We start from the raw sequence: 18615 nt of genomic DNA, 5'->3' as shown, positions 1-18615 counted from the left end.
TATGTATTTTATAACTCTAACAATAAGGTATGTGCATGTAGGGAGCACGGTGGCATATATTCTTTGTCTGATGTGGGAACAAAACACCTTTAATATATAAATTCTATTCTAATTTATTACCTTTCATGGAGGGTGAATTTATTCATGCTATTTGATTCAGGAATACGACACATGAATATGGCCCATTCTTGTAAGATATATCTAAGATTTCATTCAGCCATATTGTGAATAGGGTTTGACTTCGGCAAAGAGAGACATAATTAAATTTCTGGCTTATTTGGCTGAGAAATGATAATTGTAGCGTACTTATGTGCCTGCCATGACCGCAAAAAAAAAAAAAAAAGCCTTTTATACTGCAACCGTAATGCCTTTGAAACCAAGGCACCTTTGTTCAGCTGTGATGTCTGCTGGAGGAGAGTGAGGTCGGAGCTGAGGGTGGAGGGGGGGGCACAGATATGCAGGACTGGAGAGTCAGTTTAATATTAACAGTTCAACAATGGAGGCAGCACAGCCGTCAAGCTATAAAGTGACTAAATCACAATGAGGAAAAGTCATTTCAAAATATCAAGTCTACCTCCAGGTATTTGTATCACAGAAAAAAAAAAAATCCTTATCATATTTACTGATTGTGTTTCCATTTCCCTTTGGGGGAACCTATTGTAATGAGAAAAGAAATGAAGGGGGATTGTTTCTTACCGAGCGCTTTGTCAACACAGTTGATTTTACTGGGAGGGCAGATATCTGCAGTTCCTGGAAAGGAGAACAGAAAATGAGTCTGATCAATCAGAAACAAAATGATCAGTGACCCGTGTCTGCTGCAAACAACACTCCACAGCTTATTATTCATCTCCAAATGAAGGCAGGCACACAGAGGATGGCTTCCATCCACGGCGCCTGGGCCATCTTGGACGTCTGTCCTTGATTGCACTGAGAAATGGAGCATGCTGCCTTCACCCGTGAGGCATATTTAGAGAGTCTTTAAAAAACAATCAATGAGTTACTTCCTCGCAGACAAACATATTGCCCAGGCCATTAATGGCAGGTATTCATCAGCAGCACAATTAATTGGCAGAGTTGTGTCTGTCTGTCTCTCTGTGAAACATTCATGGGTTTAATGTTTTGTGCAATTCCCCTCCTACGGCGGCCTCCAGAGCTCAACACACTGCAGCTGATGAAAACACATGCAAATAGACAAAACACCACAAAATTAAGAGAACATCTTCGCCAATTTGACATGTGTGCAAACAAGCAAAAATGCTGCAAGTAGCACAGATGAAAAGGGAAACTGTTTCCAGGGGATGCTAAACAGTGATGAGTACGGCTCGGAAACGCTTGTTGTTGTGACGGTTTTGACTCACTGAGTTACTGAAGTCAGCTATCCATAAGCGATGTTGGAAAATTAGCTAAAATGTACGCTTTCTTGTCAGCCTGGAAACAGTTTCTTTTGCTGTCTGCTCTTCGCAGCACGTTCCTGTACTCGGTTCGCATGATTCTGTATTTAGTTATGTTTTCTCTACTGCATTTGTTCTAAATAATGCACACGTGTTTTAAAATTGGTGAAGACGTCGTCTTATTGTGTTCTTGTTTTGTCTATTTGCACGTGCTTCCCTAAGAATGCAGTGTATTGAGCTCTCAGGGCCACCGTACCCTTCCCAGTCAGCAAGAAATGTTGGTTGATACACAGTGAAATGATGTCTGATGATCTGAGGAAGGAGTCTATTCAATTTTTTCTCAATGAGTAGAATTAATCAGCAGTGATTTGACACCAAATACATCATCATTAAACATTTGTGTTTGAAGAAAAAAATGCTTTCAAATCTTATTGTGTGTTTCATTTTTAGAAATCCTGAGTGTGGAGACAGTGTCTCTGTCTGCTGTCCACATATTGAGAACAAGAACAACTTAAAAGCATTTTTTGGTGATGGTCATCCAAATATAGAAATAGGCCGAAATACTGAAATATTCATCTCAAACCAAACATTCCAGGAAAACACAATTTTGCTTCTATGCCTTGCAGCGCAGGAGTCGTTAGCAAAAATAGAAAATGCTTTATAAGTAGCCACCTCAGAAGCGAATCACAAATTTTAGGAATCTGTGAAGTTGTTTTCATGACGTCCTGCTCACGAACGTGGATGCATAAAGATCTCGCCATCTACTCAGTGGGAGTAACGACAGAAACAACATAAGAACATAAACAACAGCGTGATTCAGTGCCTCAAAAGCACAAAAAACACACAAACTATTAAAAGACAATAAGCGACAATAACTCAAAAACTATAAGCAACAGACTGTAAACAAATGTGAGATTATGTGAACACATGCTGATGACAATTTGCTGGCATGTTAAATAGACTGCAAATGGTTGCTGGATTATGTGAGTATGAGAAATAAATGGATCCCAAACATTTGTGCCGCTCTCTCAAAAGCGAACTGTTAAAATGAATAAAAATCCGAGCAACACAAAACTGTAACGGCGGTGGCTGCAGAGGACTGCTGGAGAGAAAAATTGATACTGTAAATTGTGTACGGCACAGCGCTCCTACATTTCATTGATACAGTACTTTGCTGTCACATCCAGGCTGTTAAAAGATTTTCAGTTCACAACTTGGCCTCGTGCTCCCTTGGCGAGCTTTTGAACCAATTACTCACAGGAAGCTTATGGAATTTCAGCAAACTTAATATGCAACGATAAATTTTATTCACTATTGATAAGTGCAATGAACTAATGCGAGCTTCCCGCTACCTAGAAGCGCTCCTCCAAAGCCAGACTGGGCCAGTGGTCTGGAAAAGCTTCCACATTTATTAGATCTGATATAATAAATATCATATCTGATGTGATACATCATCACGGAAAGCAAAGTGGTTCTGCTGCACTCTGAGCACCTCAGCTCTGACTATCTGTTAACCCAAAAGCTTTGCTCTTACATGTCTCATTCATTTGAAAAATTAAAGAGGAGCAGTGTCTCTGGACAGCTGATTGATGAGACGGAGGGTTTTTTTCAATATAAGTTTTCATACGTTTGCAGGTGTGTGAGACTTAAAAAAAAAGACAAAACAGGGATCAGTGAAGTGTAAGCAGTAAGATGTATCCATGCAGAAACCAGATGGATATGGTTGTTAGCTAGTTTTCCCAAACTCATGAGCTCCTGGGTTTATTGTACCCCGGTCTTGCGGTGAGGTGGTCACCCTGCAGAGCACACAGGCTGATTAGAAACGTGTCCACTTCACAGCCTGTTGAGATCAAATGATTAGCTGGGATTTCTCTCTACAGCTCAGGCCACCACTGGCCGGTACTGCCTGCAAACCGAAGTCTGAAATGGGGACCTTGGGTGGCACTGGCCACCCCTGAAATCCGACTGGCCGCTCCAAGTGCCACCCCATTATCCGAAAGTATGATTGGCTATCTGCCCTGTAAGAGGTGGGACCTGAGTACCAACAGACTGCTGGACGAGTGCTTTTGAACGTGCATTGTTTTCTTTTGTATGTAGCCAAAATTCTTTTTGAAGACTAAAAGAATAAAGCATGTCAGCTTTTTATTGTACGGCGCCACCCTGTAGTGTTACTGGAAGGACTGTCTTCATGAAAAATTTAAACACAGGAGTATGAGAAACTGTAAGAAACTGACATGTTAGCAATTAAAGTAGATATGAGAAATGGTAAAGTAATGCTGTTCTGACGTGTGTGTGTGGGGACATGTGTTATAACTCACGCTGTGGGGACATAAATCTGTTTACACAGTCACATTGTGGGGACTTCCCTTCCTTATGGGGACAGAAGGCAAGTGCCCTTAACAACCCTTAACATTAGGGTAAGGTTTTGGGTTAGGCAAGTAGTGGTTATGGTTATGGTTATGGTTATGGTTATGGTTAGTCTCCAGGAAATGAATGTAAGTCTATGTCGTGTTCCCAACTTCCCACAAGTGATGTGTGTGTATGTGTGTGTGTCCATGCATGCGCCCATGGTGCCCCTGCTAAGACCCACCACAGTCAATAGCCTGGACACATCGCTGTTATGACGGATACAGTCTTTATATTTTATAGCCTGGTGAAGAGAGTTCCTTTGTCAAAACCCCATAATGCATCAGCTCAGTCGCATGGGATGAAATTAGTATTAAAACTTGTTTCTACCTCAAATGTCTCATACTGTGTTGTTTATTCACATCAATTGATTTCCTCGTATTCTCAATCGTGCTAAATAAGCCTGCGAATGTCAGCTGGACCGTGTAAAAGCATGTAAATGAAAATGACTCCTAAATACATTTCCTGCCTTAACATTGGATACGACCACCTCACACATGCCCACTTATTAGACACAGTTTGCATTCAGTGACTCATCTCTTTGACTTCGTGCACCCCGGCCATGATGACGCACGCGCTGAGTACGTCCAAGCACCTTTCTTTGAGTTTGTTGGACTCACCTCCACAACGTATCCCTGAGCTGAGCAGAGGAGCTGCGTAAACGGTGGGGCGACAGTGACGAGCGTTCTAATAGGAAAAGTTTCGACCTGGCGCTACATGTCTTCCCTATTTTTGTGTCTGCTTATCATTCTGCTGTCACCATAATTCAACTATAGATTTGCCTCTGATATAGTTTGTTTGTCACTGCTTGATTCATTTAGAGTTTCATAAGTTACTAAATAAACTTCAAATTGTTGCATTGAGTCATTTTCTGTGTTTATTTCGGTCTGTTTTCAAGTGGGATTCACATACACTCGCCCACTCGTGCAATCTGATATCTTGTGTGCTAATGTTTACTAGTCATTTGAGTTAAACACTATAATGATTGCCTGCTGTACGCTGGGCCCGATTCAAAAATGCTCTGCTTTTCTATCTTTATTTGTCCTAAAAATGATCAGAAATATAAGAAAAGACTACATGTGATTCATGAAAACATACATAAAAATGAGCGTGTGTTCAAGGCAATCTGTCTTAGTGTAAGTCAATGCTAAATTAATCCTGTAAAAGGCAGGAATCCTAAGAGCGGCCTGCAGACCGTCTGCCAGTGGAAACAAAGCACAAGAACAACCAGGACCAATAATAATAATAATCAAAATGATTAACGAGGGCCGCAGGAGCACAGCAGAACAATTCCCAAACAGCTGAAATGTATGAACGAGTGGATCCAAAATTCATTGAGACTGATGTAGTCTGAAGAGTCACTGGCCAGAGAGCTGCCAGCACTGCTGAAGAGCATCCCACTCCAAATATCAAGCATCAAGGTCAGGCATGTGGCAGCCCAAATTATATCTGTGCTGGAAACATTAAAGTGAGCCAAAAATGATGACCCGTTTTGTACAATGGGTCGTCTAATAATATGATATCAGCTGTAATGATATAGTCATAACATGCAAATACTGGGCTGGCTGCTTTTCCAGTCACGCTACACTAAACAATTTGTAAAAACAGTGTGAAAATACTTGAAAACATGAAGGCTGTTGGTGTATTTCATGCTTTTGATTTCCCCAGTGTGAGTTGTGTTACTTTATAAATCCTCCTTCATGACCTTGAATGATTTGTTTACACATTTCTCAGTTCCTAGTTTTTTCACATTAATCTGAAATTATGAATTACTAATATATGAGCATTTGTAATTCATGCAAACTTTTTTTTTCACCCCTTGACACCGTAAATGTGAGGTAGGGGATGATCTTACCGGGCATGTGCACCATCCTGCAGTTGCACAGTCGCAGGACCTCGTTGGTCTCGCAGAGCAAACGACAGGCGCTAATGCTGTATGTGTCGTATCCAGGGAACTTCTCTTTGCTGGTGGAGCGGCAGTTCCCCCAGGGCTGGGGCAGGTAGGTCAGCTAAGCACACAGAGATTTATTAGACCCCAGTCCGAACCACCAGGGATGAATGGTTGCAGGGAGAACAGTAATATGGTGGTGGTGGGGGGGAGCTGGGACTGCGTAGCTGTGATGAAGAAGACCTACCCTCTGCTCCTGACATGAAACAAAGGTCTGGAAGCCCGGAGAGACGCCGAAGCCCAGCTGGTGGATATAGGGAGGCTCGTCCTGACTGTGGATCTGAACTCGGATGCCGGCCTCCAGGGATGTCTCATCTCCAGGATGAAACGGAGCAGGAGCATGGAGCGTTGTGCAAAGGGAGAGTACAAGGGAATTTCACATGGCTGCCACACATGACAGCTAGACGCTAACTGCAAACCGTATTTCAGTCATGTTTGAAAAATAAACCAGTAGGGATTAATATTATGTGACAACTACAATGCAAGCACATATCTGAGGCAGTGTATTTTGTTCAGGAATTTCCCTCTACAAATCACATTTTCCAGGTTGCTGGAATGCAATCAAAAAATGCATTATTTACAGTACATGATCCAAAGATATTGATGCAGGTTATTTTTTTTTATATAAAGCCCAGCAGAGGCACCTCAGGCTGTAGCATAGGATGGGGTTATATTGGACAAATAGTTTTGAGGCTTACTTGTCTCTCTCCAGATGGGCAGATACTCATCCTGCTGGATATCCAACATGATCTCCAGCCCATTTCCCATTCCGCCCTGCTTGGTTTTCCTGGATGTGGTCTTGTTACCATTAAAAGTGTAGCATTTCCCATATCTGGTGTAAACCTGGAAGAGAATACATTCATATCATGAACATCACCATAAACATGACAGTCCACATACTGGCTGTGACAATATTCTACTGGTGGTGCATTGAAATGAAGGCAGAGATATGGAGGGAAAAAAAACAAAAAAACAAGCTGAGTGTCTGCTCGGGCAAGTTGCTGAATATTACCCACAAACCTCTGGATGCAGTCTGCTGGCTCAGTCCCTCATGGACTTTGATAAGCGGTATTTGAATGAATTCCCAACACACAAACCCTGCACAATGCAGCTCAATAGTACTACCATCCCACTGAAATATCAAATGGCATAAAAGATTCTTTAATCTTCCTTCAAAAGAAAACAAAAGACAATAAGAGAGAGGCCGCTTTGAATGAGCTATCACGTCACCACCTATCAGAGGAGCTGTCTCTGTGGGGGACGCATCATCTCTTTGTTTATGCCTCTCATCTAAACTGCTGCACTGCAGAAAATATCCATCTTACAAGTCAGTTATCTCCTGCGAGCTTTAAAGGGACAATCCGTGATCTACATGTAAACAAAAGGCTACTAGAGACTTAATCCAAAGTCTGAGACACAGGAACCTGCAAGTATTTTAATAAACAGACTGAAACACCATGTTTTAATCCTGATTAAGGTTTAATTACATCACTAATAGGTTGTAAACAAAACAAAGAAACATGTTTATTTTCAATTATTCAATTGATCATTCACTAAACCCCTCCCCTCAGCAATGATAGTCCAATCATAGCTTAGCAACTGTTAGCACGCATGGCTGGCCTGTCATGCTTTGGATTTCATGGTGAAGAGGTGTGCATTGTGCTGTATCCACCTACAGTAATAGTGTTATGCTTCCCAACTGGGAGTGATGTGAAGTGAACATCAAGTTGGTTGGACGAATTAGGCTGAATTAGTGTTACATTTGCCACCCAAAAAGCCCTTTTCTTATCTTACATTTTTCATTATCATACATGGACTGATGAGCTCTATCCGACAATACATGAGCACTGCTTGTTCTTCATTTACATTTCCTCTATGAGGATCAGTTGGTGAGGATGCTGACATTTTACCTGGGACATGTTAGCATTAGCCTCAGTCTTTCAGACGTGCCGTTTTCAACAAACAAGTCAATTATCTTGGTGGCTACTGCTTTGATAGTTGATGGCTAGAAATGAAAAACGTCAATGCTTGTGCAAATGCATAAAAAAGGAGACTGTAAAGGAAAAAAAGTCATGAATTTTGCTGAGGTCAAGGCTGTTTTTTGAGGAAAACAGGTTTTTGAGAAGTTGATGAATTCCAAAAGCATCGGAGTGACGAGCCCTGCTGTTCATGCCCGTCACTTGAGGGACTATCCTGAGAGTGCAGTTTTCTTTTCTAAATGGTACACATTTACAACACATTATAATATGTTATAATAAGAGGTGCCTAATCTATTGGATTCATTTTATCCATGTATCAAATAAAAGAGGACAGTGATGAAAGCATTAAGGCCAAGGAAATCACATGGCAGGAGAGGTCAACTGACAAGTCGCTGGAGAAATGACAGTGAAATAACAATTGAGCTGAATAGATGACAGGCATATCATTAAGGAGAAACTGCGACGGTCCTAGCATTCACCAAAGCATCGCCGTCTGCTGTCTGACTTTGATATCAGCTAGATCCACCTAATGAGTGCTATGATGTCCAAATAATGGATACTGGGGGAGCAACACACGCTCTCATTTACAGACCACAGGGTGTATTCACATCTGAGATGGCTGAACAGCAAATCAAAGCCGCAGTGGTGGGGTTCAGTCAAGTCATTGCCTGGAACGGTGGGCAATTTTACAATATCCACAACAGTGATTAGAGCAAGAAATGAGTAGCGTTTACAAAAGCTTGGTGTTTAGAAAGACAGCCGTATTTTAAGCTATAATAGACCATGAGGCTTTTGATCTGCGTGTGTGTGCATGTGTGTTTGTATTGAGTGTGGGTGTGTTTTTGAATGACTTACAAATAGCAACCTTCAAAGTGAGTCCGAGTTGAGGATTCAGAGAAATGGCTGACACAATTACAGATCTCAGTTCAGGCTCCGATGTGGTACAAAGGGGCCTTCATGGTGAAAATCTGCTCAGTAAAATGTGGTAGCCTCTTAACATTTTTTTTGTTGTTGTTGTTGTTGTAAATTGCAGCATCTTTCCAGCCAGTGTGATTAGAAAATGGGAGGTGGCAAAGTGGGAGTGGGGACCCGAAGAGAGGGGACTCAAGTATTCAAGTGTGACTTTTGACTGACATGTGCTATTAGGTTGAAATGGTTTAATCTCTATTTGGCTGGTGCGGAGCAGTTGTGGAGGTAAGCTGCACTTATCATTGATCCTCCCCCCCGTTCATTGACACACTTAAGCCTCGGCAGGCAGACTTTATCTGATGGAGCAGGCAACAGAGGCAAAGGAGGATTTCACTTTAGAAATGCTCAAAACACCCCGACCAAGTGCTGGGGTTCCGCTCTAAAACTTTGGGCTCTGGAGGACGCCGGTGTGTTCACAAATGATGTCCCCAGAGAGTACGGCGAAGTTTTCCCATCATCTCACCCAGGAAATGGTTGTTGGCAGAGCTTCCACTGGTTTATTTCTCTGCCTCTGAACCCCCCACTCCTCTCTTTCTGCATCTGCAACTTGATTGATGGAGCATTTTTCTCTTGTTACATCTTGCACCAAATTTAGCAAAGGTAACAGGGCTGACTTGGGCAATTCCCAAGCGGGAACTTGGCAGTGCTGTTGACAAGCTGAAACAGAGCAGCAGCATGGCAGTTACAATCCAAATGAAAAGAGGTTTTGTTCTCCTCTGAGTAGCTCGCGATGTTTACAAGAGCTAATTATTGCAGCACTTAATGTGGCACTGTTCACTTTGTTGTCATTGAGGTCTAAAACAATATCATTCCATTTGACAGACTTTTAGATGGTAATGGAACAAAACATGTGTTTCTGTTCTGTATTATTCTGTGAGTTAGGTCTGACCACACACCCTCTCACAAAGCTGAAACTGCTAACCAAGTGCACTTGGCAGTACTTTATATTATATGTGCTGTCTCGTATGCACTGTATTTACATATCATTATTCTGGTACTCCATATTGTAATTCTACTATCTATGGATGTGGATTAGCTACAGGGCAAAGATGGCAACTGGCCCATGTTTACCATGTAGCAATTAGCTTGAATGATTGCTAATTTGTTTTTTAATAGTGGATGCACCACTATAGACTAAAACCAAGAAGGGCCTTAGAGGGCTATGCTAGGTATTCTTACATTAATAATGGATGGTGCGATTACTTGAAGGTGATAGGAGCTGCTTTGGTGCAGGACACCAAAGCAGCTAAATGGACTTCAGCCATCAATAATCTTATTATTTGTGTGATTTTTCTGCTGTGACGTGTCAAAGTGTTATCTTCGAAAAAGGTTTAATGTTTTGGTTTGATGGCCTGCGACTGCACTGTTTTGGTTCAATCTCAGCACTCTCACAGCTTCGTTTCAGCTCCAACAGGCAGCTGTTTTCAGCAGAAAAACAAAAACAAAACAAAAACGACCTGCCAAAGTCAGCGAATTTCTGCCACTCGACAAGAGAGACAGGAATTGTGAGGAGTGGGTGGTATGACTAGCAACAAGGGTCAGAAGCTGGAATTGAACCAGCAACCTTACAATTATGTATCATGTGCAGTAACCTTGCAGTTTCCAAGGTGCTCCGCTGGTGGTTAACCGTTAGCAGCTAATAAGCCATATATGGAGTTGGTGGAGACCAAGACAGAGCAGGTGGACACCAACATGACACTAAACTAATGCTAATGTAGCTCCCTATCTGCTGGGTAAATAAACAGGCTTTTATACTAAGAAATTTGCTATAACAAGTTTTTAAGATTATGTCATTGCTATTAACAGTTTGTTTCTACTGCCCCCAGGTGGCCAAAAAAAAAAAAAAATCACTTAATTCTGGTTCAAATAGGTCCTGCATTGTTATCTTGATGCTCAGTCTTACAGAGGGATTCCATGTCAAAGTGTAATTCTAACATCTTTCTTATTCCAGCTGATGTTATGCTTACCTAGTCCTAAATAAACTTGTGTTTAATGCAATTACCATGAACTAACTCACACAGCACACCTGGGGAACGACAGTATTTCAGAATAAGAGTAGTGGTTGGTTTCTGGGTAAAATATAATGAAGCTGCCATGTGCAGTTTGCTGTGTGCACTGTGCATGACGGGCACTTAATAGAACAAATTCAGAAAGCAAAGACAGGAGGAAAGAGAGGGGTGCCCTATTTTATCCCACAGCTCTTTTCTTTGTTAATCAGGCACTACTACTGCTACTTCTGTCTGTATACTCTGTATGTATACTCTGTATTATGCATACTCTGTATACATGACGTATTGTATCTCTGTGTGAACTGGAAGACGGATCCCTGCTGTTTCTGTTCCTGGTTCCTCCCTTTTTTTTTCTGTTGAAGCATTTTTCTTTAGAGTCTTATGTTCACAGGGTAGCTTTCTGAGACAAATCTGTGATTAAATTAAGTTGGCTGAAAGTATAAAAGCATTAAAGGGAAGCCTTCATCTATAGCTACAACATACTTTGGAAAGATGCCTAAATTCATCTCATTTGCATGTAGTGTATCTCACCAATTATGACAAAACTGTCTTAAATGTCAATTCATTTTGTGTCTGTTGCCAGTGTTTTTTCTTCCACAAAGTGCCTTGTTTCATTCTGTGTCTCCATGCTAAATCCATTAAGAGACCAACTCCTTACCATGTAATTCATAAGCCCTGGTGGGGTAAACCCTTAAACATCCTCTTTATGACCGTGATCTGACAGTCCCATGGCACTTTTCCTTTTAAATAACCTGCAGGAATCACTTCAGCGCTTCTCCGGAGGACATCCATTTCCAGACAGGCTGTGTGGCATCTCGTAGCACTGCGAGCATGAGGAACGAGGATTTGAATTCATTTACGGAGGGTGGCGGAATATGCCAGAGCACTGATTGGCAGTTGAAAACCATTAAGGCCGGCTCATGCAGGTTTAAGGTTAAGACAGAGCGTTCCTTGATTTAATGTGTTCATTACAACCTCCCAGCGGAAAGACTCGAATCACGACGTGACAAGAGCTGAATATTTACATGGTAACTCTGGATGTTTTCTCAGGACCAGTGGTGTATGCAATAGGGCTGCCAATCAATGAGCTACACTGCAAAAATCCCCCTCACTGAGTTATTTAGTGTATTAAACAACTTCTTAAAACTGGGGAAAAATTATGATGGTTGATTTAACCATTCAGTTTGTTTCAGTTCTATTCTGAATTCTAGTGAAATGATTATTCTGTCTTGTTTCCTGGTATGAGGGAAAGTGCGCTGTGAGCAAATGGACTGGTCTTATCCCATTAGCAGATAAGTTATCTTCTTGTGCGAAAAACATAATATGAAACAAAATGACCAGTAAGGACACACACACACACACACACACACACACACACACACACACACACACACACACACACAGGGACGGCAAATGGCCAAATGTAATTTCTGCACAATTTGCATGAGGGAGCTGTATGCATACATTCATTGTTTTCCTGCCAGAGAAACAAGACATTGAAAAGTCTAAATGTTTGACTTTCTAATCTGGGCGATACGGGTGGGTGATACATGCAGTTTGTATTTTAATGCTCAAGCATGCCTGTTAAGGAAACCAAACAAATAAATAAATCAGCATTGCCATGACAATGCATAAATCTTACGTAATGCATCTGAGACAGTGCCATCATTTTTGCCCACCCTGCTCTGGAGGACACAGAGGACGCACTGTAACAATGGAAAGGCAAATAGCTGCCTCGAGAAGTATTGAGGGAGACACCTCAGAACGGTCACAACAGGCATTAGAAGGTAGATACAAAAAAGATGTGATGTCTTAATCTTAGGGGTCCTTCTAAACACAGACAGAGAAAAAATACATTTACAGAGCAAACATAGCCCTTAAGTGCAGGGCACAAGTCAGGAACCACTTTTTTTTGCTGCATTTCTTCCTTTTACCTTCACACTCAAAACTCAGTAACCCGAACCCAATATAAGACTGCTCTGTGAAGTGACTGTTTCGCTCTCACACTCTCAGTACAGACAGAGACTCTTCACCACCACACCTGGGCTCACAACTACCTCAAAAAAGAACCAATAGAAGGTGATAAGGCATGAGAGAACACATGGAAAAATAATGATTTGGATCGGTGGGTTCCCTCACCAGATTTCCAACATGCATGTGTGCAGAAAGAAAGACTGATGATCCTCTCAGGGGGCAGACAAAACATTAGCAACACCTTTCCATATAACGCAGTCAATAACAACACTATTCACAGCCTTAATGACGATAGAGGTGAAAATAGCATAGTGACCACAAAAACTGAATACTTGTATTTACTACTTTTGTTAGTATTATTATTACTATTGTGCTGGACTCTGACTGTATTTTCTGACTTAATCAGAAAAGTGAAAACAATGGCACAAAAATTCCTTGAACAACCTGCCTTTGGACCCCACCGTGGGACTAAACATTCCTCTACTGTGTCAAAACCTTCAGGAGTCCTCAAAAAACACGAACAAGGCCAACAGCAAGGCTGCAGAGATTCTAAAGATGTTTTAGCTCGAGATTAGGAGAAACGATAGTGATGTGTTAACTCAGCACACTTGTCTGGAAAAACCGACAAGAAGTGATAAGAAGTCATTGCTAAATCTTTCTTCTTCTCATGCACCACGGTTAAGCTGCATAATTCATAAATAATCCTCATCAAATGTCAGGCAGATTGCTTTTATCGTGGGTCAGGGCTTTGAGGTCTCTACATTCATACATGCAGAGGGGAGTAAATACAAATCTGGCTAACATCATAGCCTCCATCTCAGATATATACAGAGAATAACAGTTGGGCTGAACAGAGGAAAGGCTCAGTTATAAAGCCTAAACAGTGCAGACTGGAATGTGAGGCACACAGGTTTTGCACCATTAACCTCCATCTCAAACACGGCATCAGGGACACAGCTGTGGATTGCCATTCAACGCATTACAGTTATTGTGTATCAAAGTGCTGAGATCTCAGTGGCAGTTGAATACGGTCATTCAAGTTAGGTAAATACTGTGTAATCAGCGGGCTGCCATCATGGTAGGTCTTACCCTGCTGATGGGCAGAATAACATGTTTAATAAATGTGCTAATTTTCTCAAATTGTCAAAAGAAATGTAAATGGACGCAGGTCATAATGAGCGTCGCCTTGTGATTAATAGGAGGAAAACTGAATGTCGCGCTGACTCGCCGTGTTCGTGATCCAACACTGAGGAAGGTTTACGCTTCAAGGTGCAGAACTTGCTCGATCATTTTAAGTGGTATGTCTTTGCATTTCGCTCTCCCCCGTTTGACTAAACACCATACGTTAAAATGATGAACTCTGGTGTAAACCTGCAGGGCTTGTTTCAGTCATTAGTGTAGGAGTTCTGACTCATCTCTTCTCTTCCTTTGCTGCCCTCTTTCTGGTCTCCTCCGACAGAGCATCACAAATAAGTGGAAGACCGAAGTCAGAACAGTGCACTCAGCAAACCTCTCTCTCTTCAAATGTTAGTATTCCCATTTCTTTTTTGTCCTCCTCCCCCCACCCCATGCTGCTATTCCCCACATATCCGAGCATACTCAGCTAATGGAGCAGTGAGAGATGCTCTTGAAAAAGAGGTTGAAAATGGACAGGCTCTCCAGCACAATACAGCAACTCACAAATAGAATAGTCCACTACATCCAGCACTCTCAGAGATGTGAAAGCTTCCTTTGAGTACAGTCTGCACTAACATCATGGCCACGGGCCCATAAAACTGCTGTTTTATAAATGTGATTAGAAATACTGTCATAATGGGGATAATTCATTTGGATCACCACAGTGAGACAGGTCCCTAATCAGTCTTTATGGGTAATTGAGATGAATCATTTCCTACAGCAGGAACTTGTGCCTGGATCCTGCTAAAACGGTAAGTAATTTTTGACCTTAAAAGTCGAACAGAACAGCACCTATTAATTAAGCTCCATATGGAACAATAGTTGTCAGTGTCCATTTATCTGTGTTGAAATGAATGGACCTCATTGGTAATTTTCATGTCAAACCGTCTTTACCCCTTGAGGAGCTTTCAGCGTCTCAATAAAAGCTCAAAAACAACAACCTGGAAATGTATAATCCCTGGCATGTTGGAGGGCTCCTGTCAAACTCTGGGTCATCTGAGTCATCCAGGATCCTCCCAGTCAAACCCTAACAGCGCCCCTGGTTAAGCTATGTTTTGCCCTATGGTGGTTTAGGAACAATTTCAGGCTATTTATTCCACTCCCGAGCTTGAGGTCATGGCTCAGAAGAGAGGAGTACAGTACAGTCATGCTGAATGTGTGAGCTAATGGGGCTCTCAAGATAGCAGAGGAACATATTGCCGGCTATACATGAGCCAAGTATGCTTTACTTTTCCATTTCACCTCATTTTGCCCACAGCTCTGATCAGTTATTCTGCACGGTGGACGCTGATATGGCCAAGGAGAAATTTGCCCTAGGCACTGCACCAGCAAACAGCCCTGCCTTAGGCATTTGTCTAACTGTCGACTTTGTTTTTCTGCAGTCATTTAGATATCTCAGGTTTAATTAAGGTACCTCCGTCATTAACACGGGTTTTCATTTCCTAAGCTCTCAATCTCACACCACTCTCTCAGACTCTGGCACACCAATCCAAAACACAAACACTCCCACCCTGCCACCACCAAAGAAATGCCGTCACAGTTCCCTGGCCAGACTTTTATTTAGTATTCATCATAACCAAGACACCTGCTTGGTTGTTTTTCTTTTCCAGGGAACTCTGGGGAAATGATATCTGTTGGATTGGCGCCACATGTTAGGGCTGATGAAACTACCGGAGAGGGAAAGCAGGATCTACTATCTCTTGACACGAATCATCAATATAAAATATGTTGTCCCTTCAGGGATATGAGAGAGATACAGATGCAAATAAATATCAGCTTCAAGCTCTTGTCATTTTGTGACATGTTATTTATAACTCAGCAGGAGTATCAACATATACAAATGCTTGTGATTGCAAGTATTTTATAAAATGCTCCGGTGCGTGAGAAGACAATAAATAAATGTTTTTTTTTTATCTCATTGTGTACCCTGGTGTAACGTGTCCAATGTCCTGGGACTCCTAATGACATGCAACACTTGCTTTATTCACAAGATGGTGCAATAAGTGCAGTTACTTACCCATTTACTGACTCACTTTCAAACCTTCCCCTTTTGGTGAGCGCAACAGTGAAACAATATTTGCCTCTCAACCGTGTAACATTTATGAGCATGGGGATTCGTGTTTTTCATGCTACATAAATCATTCAAGTAAACAAGTCTGATTAGTGTTTTTGCTCAGGCAAAAGAGCTTGTTTTGAGTCAAAAGCAGATCTCACAGTCCATTAGACTAAGCTGGATCTAAAGCCAGAGCCCAAGGAAGTTTGGCAGACACAGAGGTTTAAACTGCACACCTAAACACACCCAGTCTAATTTGGCCTCTAATCACAGTCCTCTCGAATGGCTGAGTTAAAGAAGGAGATAATGCAGCAATGGAACAAAGAACCAGCAGATTGAAAGGGAATTGAAAACCTTAGACCACTGATCCCGTCCTTGACTGATACTGATCAAAGTCACTGTGCGTAAATTTTTACAGGGCAAAATGACCATATTTCTGCACAGTGTATCTGCAGAGCTAATGATTAATTTGACTGATTTCATTTCAGGTGGTGACACTTTTGGCATTACAAACTCCCTTTCTGGTGCTTATTCTATTCTGGAACAAAAAGCCATTCAATCAATTCAACCCCCTGTTGAACAAATGAGTGAGCGGCATCACATTTCAGTTATGAAAGCTACACACCCTCGTGAACAAAGTGCTACTCTGCAGTGTAATTATTCCGGTATTTAGCATAGTGACATGTCACTTCTTCACGAGCCACGCTGTTGGATCACTCATGAGTTAGTTCGCATGTCTCCTGCCTCTCTCTGTGCCTGAGGCTCATCTATCACTGTTGTTGCAACTCCTACTGTTCGCCAATGGAGGTCGATAAATATTATAGATGATTTGATGCTCCTTTAATACCAGGTTATTAAGAGTGAGAGCAGAGGGCCACTGTAATCCCTGTCTGCACATCAAAGACAGGCTAGATATCTGGCCTGCTATTAGCCGAGTGGCTGGATGCCACCTGCCCAGATGTTTGGCATGTGGACTCAGTTCTGCCAAATGGGGATCATGGGATTGCAGGACGCCTTCCAGGAAGCATCTGAAGCTCCCAAACTTCAAGGACACAAATGTTTTCAAAAAATGTTGCACATTTCCTAAAATAATCCATCAGTCTTTTTATATTTTTGTCGTACAAAACATGCATGCTGTTCAGTGTCCATTTAGAGGTTTTATAAAGCATTTTCCTAAAGATCAATTTCACACCTTGCTAAAAAGGTCATTGCGTTTGCTCCAGAAACCTTTAGAAGTTGATGACACAGCTGCCTCACTTTTAAATTCTAATTTTCTATGAACATAACAGGCACTTTTGATATCCTGCATCAGAGGCCACAAAGCTCAGTGTGGATTAGAAAGAGTTGATGTTGGGCTCTGTATATCCCCCAGTCGTGACAATCCCAGGCCTGTTGCCTGGGCTCTGACTGTCAGTTAAAGAACTTGCTTGTGATAGGGCCTCAAAATATTGGAAGGCTTCCTGTGGTTACAGCCCTGACTGTCAATGTGCATTTGATCTCCTTGGAGTTTACTCACACTGAAGTTGTTTGTTGTTATTTACAGCCAAAGCCTCAGAGTGAATCTGTGCCATTGTATACTTGGCTGAGCTGCGCTGGAGGTCGAGATGATTGTTGCCATTATGTCTTCCATTACTGAAACACACTGCTCACCGTCACAATTAGAACAGAGACAAAGGACAACTCAAATGCTACCTTCGACCACAGGTGCAGTGGTCACATGGTCATTTTGTCACGTGACAGTCACGTGACCTCAACGACCCTCAACGAGGTTGAATGCATGTAAATGTCCGCCATATTTAATAGAAATAGTTATGAAACCCAGGGACGTCAGTTGATGGGTCAACAACTACTGGATGAATAACCATCCAGGCATTCATGGTCCCCAGAAGGTAAACGGCTTCTGTGAACCCCTGACCCTCCGTCTAGCAGCAACAACACGGAAAAACTATCTCAACAGATGGAAACACTGATGGTGATTTAACTGTACAGAAATGACAACCAGGATCAACACTCTGAACACGTGATGCTTCAGTGTTGACAGAAAATAAAGGCTGTATTTCTTGACCGCACACATCTCAGCTCATCCTGTACTCCATAAAATATAGTAAAATCTCCACAGTGAATTAAATGCTGACCTTTCTACTCACACCACATGATAATGTTTCTATTTATTTATTTACTTAAAACTGGACCCAACTTTTACGGTGCACATTACAGCCTCACAGAGCGTGGCTGTAGACACTTGGCCTTTTTTTTTTTTTTTTAAATTATAAATATGGCATATTTTGCTTTAATTACCATTACTTTATTCATAATTTAATGAGCTTACTTGTCTTTATTACTGAAGTGAGAATCCAATGAGAAAAAGCCTAAAATTAAGTGAAAGCAACACTGCATCTTTGATGTTAATACTGTATGTTAGCCCCCACTTTGTGTTATGAGCCAGTGAGTACAAATAGTGTATATAAAAGTGAAATTGTTAAAGGCCTGACATAAACTCACCAGCTCTCTTTACACTGTGATTTTTTTTAAATTACATTTTTAACATTTGCAGAAATAGGAGAAAAGCAAAGCTGTTCATGCAAACTGCAAACTGCAAACTAACACTTATATATTTATTTTTTGTCAACATAAACAGATAAAGAGTTTTATTTGTCATCTGTAATGCAGATGGAGCTGTTTATACTATATCTGGAGCTGTGAGACAAGA

General features: G+C 41.6%; 1 protein-coding gene across 1 annotated transcript in view; it reads right to left on the bottom strand.

The window, feature by feature from the left end:
• Positions 1-18615, bottom strand: part of asic4a (acid-sensing (proton-gated) ion channel family member 4a) — an 80393-nt gene that overhangs the window by 7206 nt on the left and 54572 nt on the right. The window contains exons 2-5 of the mRNA XM_076746663.1: positions 6444-6588; positions 5933-6060; positions 5653-5806; positions 697-750 (exon numbers count right to left, since the gene is read on the bottom strand). Coding sequence (XP_076602778.1) covers positions 697-750; positions 5653-5806; positions 5933-6060; positions 6444-6588 — 481 coding nt within the window. The remainder of the gene's footprint in view (positions 1-696; positions 751-5652; positions 5807-5932; positions 6061-6443; positions 6589-18615) is intronic.

Source organism: Chaetodon auriga, chromosome 13 (genome assembly GCF_051107435.1).
Source record: "Chaetodon auriga isolate fChaAug3 chromosome 13, fChaAug3.hap1, whole genome shotgun sequence".
Lineage (NCBI taxonomy): Eukaryota > Metazoa > Chordata > Actinopteri > Chaetodontiformes > Chaetodontidae > Chaetodon > Chaetodon auriga.
Note: the sequence above shows the minus strand (reverse complement) of the source record. Positions and strands in the feature narration are given on the sequence as shown.